Here is a 5,247-nt window from a genome sequence, read left to right on the forward strand (position 1 = left end):
CGGCGAGGCTGCTCTCGGGCCCGCGGGGAGGCCGCCGTGCAGGACGGGCGCTTTCTGCCCGGCTCCCGGGGTCCCGCAGCGCCGCGGGAAGGGGCCGGGCTGGCGCTGAGCRAGGTTCGTGGTGGCCGTGGGGCCAGCGTGGCAGCGGGCAGCAGATCGGGGCCGGCAGCCCCCTCCTTGCCGAGAAGCGGCCGCGTCGCTGCCCCACGTCCCCGCTGGGTGCTCGCCGGCCCCAGCGCGATCCCTTCCTGCAGCCCCCGGAGCTGCGACCCCGCGGGTGCTTGCGCTCCCATGCACCCACCTCGGCCAAGCTGCCCAGAGGGTTATTCTTGCGTGTGCAGCAGTCGAGGTGTGCATGGCGGGGGGGGAGGGTGTCAAAGTGTGTGTGTGCACACACGTGTGTGCAAATCTGCATGCAGAGTCGTGTGGACATATGCAAAGGAGACGGGGGACTTGCTGCGGGGGCGTTTGCTKAACGCTGCGTCTTCCGCCGCCCCTCGCAGGACACGCGTGTGCAAAGCGGCGCAGGCTGCGTCCGTCAAGCAGACACCCGTGCGTCTGCAGAGCTGGGGCTGCCCGTGCCGCCTGTGCGGGTCTCCCTCCGGCCGCACGCCTCTGCACCCATGCGTGCAGCCGGCGGGTGCTGGACACGGGCACCCGCTCGGAGCGGCCTGTGGCTGCGATCCGCCGGCCCCGAGGGCAGCCGTGACCCCCGGGGCCCGTGCACGGTGGGTTGGAGGCGTCAAGGACAACACGCCGCTGTGTTTTTGCCATCGCTGCAAGGTCACGAAGGGTGGCGAGTGCTTTGCTCAGCATCCCTGGCCCCAAGCCGGACGGCTCCGGGCGGGCAAGGCTGAGCCGAGCCGGCTGTGCCCGGGCGGGCGCCGGTTGCCCGTGTTTGCTGTCAACACGGAGAGCAGGGAGCAGCCTGGGGCCGAGCCGGCCAGGGTGCAGCGGCTCTGGCCGGGGTGGCGTGCAACGGTGCAAAACATGGGGGAGGTGGGTGCCGGCGTTGGAGGCAGCTAACGCGCACGGCCGGGCTGGCTGCAGCCCGCGGCCCCGCTGCAGCCGGCAGAGCCGGCCGGGCCGGAGGAGAGCGAGGGCCGGAGCTGCCCGCGCCGCCTGCCGCTCGGCTGGCGCCGGCTCTCCTGAGAGGCGGCRGAGGTATTAGCAGCTGCTCCCGAGCACTGCAAATCCATTAGCACGAGCGAGTGGAAGAAGCACTTACCACCTTCTGGCCTTTGGCTTGCCCCAGCTTTGCAAAAAAACAAAACAAAACAAAAAATACCAAAAAATAACTCATCCCCCATCCCCCCAAGCAGCAGGCCGGGCCGCCGCACGTGGGCTTGGTGCCGGTGCCGCACGTGCGCCCGGCGGCTGCAGGGCGCTGGCGCCCGCGGCCGATCCTGGAGGCTGCCCGGGCCCGTCGGGGACGCGGGATGCGGCGTCGCCTCCGACAGCCGTGGGAAGCGGGAGGAGAAACCTGGAGCCGAAAACACGCGGCGCGCCCAGGAAGCTGCTCCTGCGGCGGGAATCTCAGGGCCGGCAGTGATGCAGCGCTGCCGCTTGCTGTTATTCCTTCTTTTTTATTATTATTATTATTCCCCCCCCCCGGTGGTCGGACACCCGTGGGCCGCCCGGGGGGAGTGGGTCCGGCAGCCCYGCTCCGTGCGGCCCCCCCAGCCCAGGGCCCAGGCGCTGCTTTGTGCGAGGGCAAATGTGACCGCGGCAAGGGCAGCACTTTTGTTTTTTTTTTCTCCCCCTTTTTTCCCCCTTTTTTTTCTCTCCCCCCCCTCCCCGCTCGGGGCTGGCGTGTTCGGTTCACGCTCGGCTGCTCGCTGCCATTCTTTGCGCTGCCTCACATGACCGTGCAGGTGTGTATGGGAACCCTCGGCCGCGGGCCCTAATTAGTGGCATAGCGCGCGGCCCCCCGCCGGGCTTTTCACGGGCCCCCGCCGGCCCCGTGCGTTTGACAGCGCTGCACAAACTGACGCGTCGCACAACGGGCAGGTTGCGGCGGGGGGAAAGCGGTCACTTAGGGACTGTCGGAAAAGTTTGAGGAAAGCTCCGGCTGCCCTTCCCGCCTTCGCGGGAGGAGGTGGCGAYGGGCCGGAGCTCCGGGACCTCCTGGAGGTGACCCCAGGCAGCTCCATTGCGGCTGGACGGGCCACCAACACTGCCTTTGTGCAAGCTGGATGAGCTGCCAGTGATGGCTTTGCACAAGCTGGACGAGCCACCAGCGTTGGCTTTCTGCAAGTTTGCTGGGCCACCAACACTGGCTTTGTGCAAGCTGGATGAGCCACCAGCATTGGCTTCTGCAAGTTTGCTGGGCCACCAACACTGGCTTTGCACAAGCTGGACAAGCCACCAGAGTTGGCTTTGCACAAGCTGGATGAGCCGCCACGATGGCTTTGCACAAGCTGGACGAGCCACCAGCGATGGCTTTGCACTTCTCTGTGGCTTGCTCTGCCCTGCCTGGCCTCCTCCGAGCTCACAAGCTTTTGGGAGAGACCTTGCCCCAACCTGGAGATAGCTGTCCTGGGTGCTGGGGGCTCTGTCCTGGGGTGCTGAGCTCCTCCCAGCTTCCCTGCTTGCAAGTCARGGTGGGAGAGGTTAGCTGGAAGAGAGAAGGAGAGCTGGGAAAGAAGTAGCTCCCGGGTCAGCACGTCCTTGCAGAGGTCTGCCGGCGGCGTGCACCGGTTTGAACGCTGCTGCCAGCAGCCCCGCGGACGGGCAGACGGACGGACGGACGGACGCCCCCAAGGAGCCGGAGCCGGGCACTTTGCAGCAGAGCCCTGGGAGCGATGCCGGCCGGAGGAGCCGCCCCAGCCGGGCCGGGCGAGGGGGATGAGGGCCGCCGAGGGCGGATGATTGGAAACAATTAGTGCTTCGGTGTCGCTGGGTCGCGGCGGCTTTTGTCACCGTGGCCAATTTCCTCGGCCGGCGGCCTCCCCCTCCGGGGCCCTCCTCCGCGGCGGGAGTTAATAGTGCGTGAGCGCCGGGGCTAATGGAGATTGCATGTGACAGGAGCTGTGAATTTGGGGACKGGGGTGTGGAAAAGGCCAGGTTGAAAGACTTTCTTTTTCCTCTTTGCCTCTCGCTGCGGGCGCTGGCCTCCCCTCCGCGGGGGCAGGCGGTGCCCCTGCGGCCGGCTCGCCGGGGGCCGCGGCCACCCACCCCGCCGCGCCGCCGCTGCCTTTTTCACAACGGCTCAACGTCTTAATTATCTGAATTAGTGTTTTCCGGTAGCCGGGGCTGCTCCTCCTCCTCCCTCTCCTCCTCCTCCTCCTCCTCCTCCTCCTCCTCCTCCTCGCAACGTTGCCTTCCTCCCCCGTCCCTCTGCTCCCTGTTGCCTCTGGGCTGCCCCAGCACCCTTTTGGGCACCCTTCGCTTTTACATCGCTCTTGGCGGAGCAGGGACCGGGGCCRCAGCGGCCCCCGTGGGCGCCCGGCGCCCCGATCCTAGCGTCTCGCCCCAAATTGGGCGTCCAGGTGGGCCCAGGCAGAGCAATGCAGCGGGCGCAGCCCTGGGCATCCTTCCCTGCGGGATGCCCGAGCCAGGGGGTTGCTGTTGAGTTGCAGGGGGGAAAAAAAACCCAAAGCCAAAAATAAAGAAAAAAAAGGCAAGCAGCAGGGAGGTGGTGCTGCTGATGAGTCTGTGCCGACTCTGTGCTGCAGGCGCCCGAGTTGGTTCCCAGGAACGTTTTCCTGCTCGTTCGCTCGTTTTTCYGTAGCTCATGGAAAAAGCCCTCACGTGAGCCGAGCTCGTTCGCAGYGCCGGCCGCGGGTTCGGTTCTCCTCGCCGCTGCGAGGCACACCGGAGCGAAGGGGACCCCGTAACCGMGCCCGGCTGGGCGCCCGTCGCTCCGGCTCCTGCCTGCCTCTGGACGCGCTTCACGCTTTAAAATTCAGCGCGTCGCTTCTCAGGACCTGCTTCCGCCGTGGCGTGGCCACGCGTCTTCCTCCGTGCCGTGGCCCTGCTAACGGAGCCGCTGCGCGAGCCGGGCCCGCCTGGGACGTGCCCTCCAAGCTGCTCCTCTCTCCGCGTCCGTCTTCAAGGCTGCTTCTCTCTGCAGGGCGGTGGGTTTTGTCCCTGCCGTCGTGGCGTCACCGTGTCCGGGTCTAGCGAAGTTCCCTGTTGCTGTCTCAGAAGCTTTAGCTTTTTCTCGGGTCAACATTTTGCTGGGCAGAGGTTGGATTGGCYTCGCAGTAGATGTTTTCCTTCTCTTGGATGCTGGGTTGAAGCTCATGAGATGAAGGGAGGTGTCAGGGCTGAGAACTGCTTTGGGGGGCAAGGAGGAGTGAAGCTTGGTAGTGTTCCCTGGGCCTGGTCCCTCCCCGGTCTGTCCCCATCCCCTTTGGCTGATGGAGACCCAGCATTCGAGGAGAGCAAGCCCAGGACCCCCTAGCTGGAGCTGGAGGACCRCAGCAACCCTTGGGTTAGATTTCTCCCTCTGTGCTGGGGATGTTGGTGTCCTGCTGAGGACATTTCTCTGAGTTAACCTGTGCTCTCCTGTCTGTTTGAACAACTGGTGCTTTGGGTCCCTCACCCAACAACCAGCCCCAAAAATGAAGGCGTGATGAGGAGAGGAAGGATGAGAGCGCAGAGCATGAGGTCTTCTCCAGCAGTGACTGGAGGGCAACTTTGCTGCAAGTAAAGAGCTGCCGCAGCGCGATGAGAGCATGAGATGTTCTCCTGCATGCAGGAAACGCAGCGCGGAGACTCCCCGGGAGTCCGGGCGGCAGCGGCTTCGTTGCCTCGGTTTCCCAAGGAGAAAAAGATGGGAATAACGCTGCCCTGGAGTGGTGGGTGCAGGGCGAATCTAGGCCTGTCGGACGGACGGGTGGAGAGTTTGGGGGACGGTTCAGCGGCCCAGGTGCCTGGGCAGCGCTGCCGGAGCCCTGGGCACGTCCGGCGGGAGGGAGCCGGGTGGGCCGTCACGGAGACCASCGGAGGAAGAGGAGGGCGAGAAGAAAAGAGCCCCGCGAAACCTCCCAGGGGAGGGGAAGCAGGCGAAGGAGATTTGTGAAGCCGCCGGGAAGGGGAAAGAAAAGGCAGACCGGTCGCTTTGGGAAGAAAGGAGACAAAAGGCCCGGGGGGGTCGGCGGCTTAGCGCCGCGGGGTAATTGGGGGGGACGCGGAGAAGGCTAATTGCAGGAGCGGCGGGGCTTGGCAGGCGGCCGAGCATCTCGCCCGGCGGGGCGGCGCGGGTGCCGGTGCCGGTGCCGGTGCCGACGGGGCTCGCCG

General features: G+C 65.9%; 1 protein-coding gene across 1 annotated transcript in view; it reads left to right on the forward strand.

Annotated features, from left to right (window-relative positions):
• Positions 1 to 2,209: 2,209 nt before the first annotated feature.
• LOC146587685 (V-type proton ATPase subunit B, kidney isoform-like) overlaps positions 2,210 to 5,247 on the forward strand; it is a 20,633-nt gene continuing 17,595 nt past the window's right edge. The window contains exons 1-2 of the mRNA XM_085319178.1: positions 2,210 to 2,321; positions 3,417 to 3,491. Coding sequence (XP_085175304.1) covers positions 2,210 to 2,321; positions 3,417 to 3,491 — 187 coding nt within the window. The remainder of the gene's footprint in view (positions 2,322 to 3,416; positions 3,492 to 5,247) is intronic.

The sequence above is a fragment of the Rhea americana genome, unplaced genomic scaffold (assembly GCF_003343005.1).
Source record: "Rhea americana isolate MKP2758 unplaced genomic scaffold, rheAme1 scaffold_573, whole genome shotgun sequence".
NCBI lineage: Eukaryota > Metazoa > Chordata > Aves > Rheiformes > Rheidae > Rhea > Rhea americana.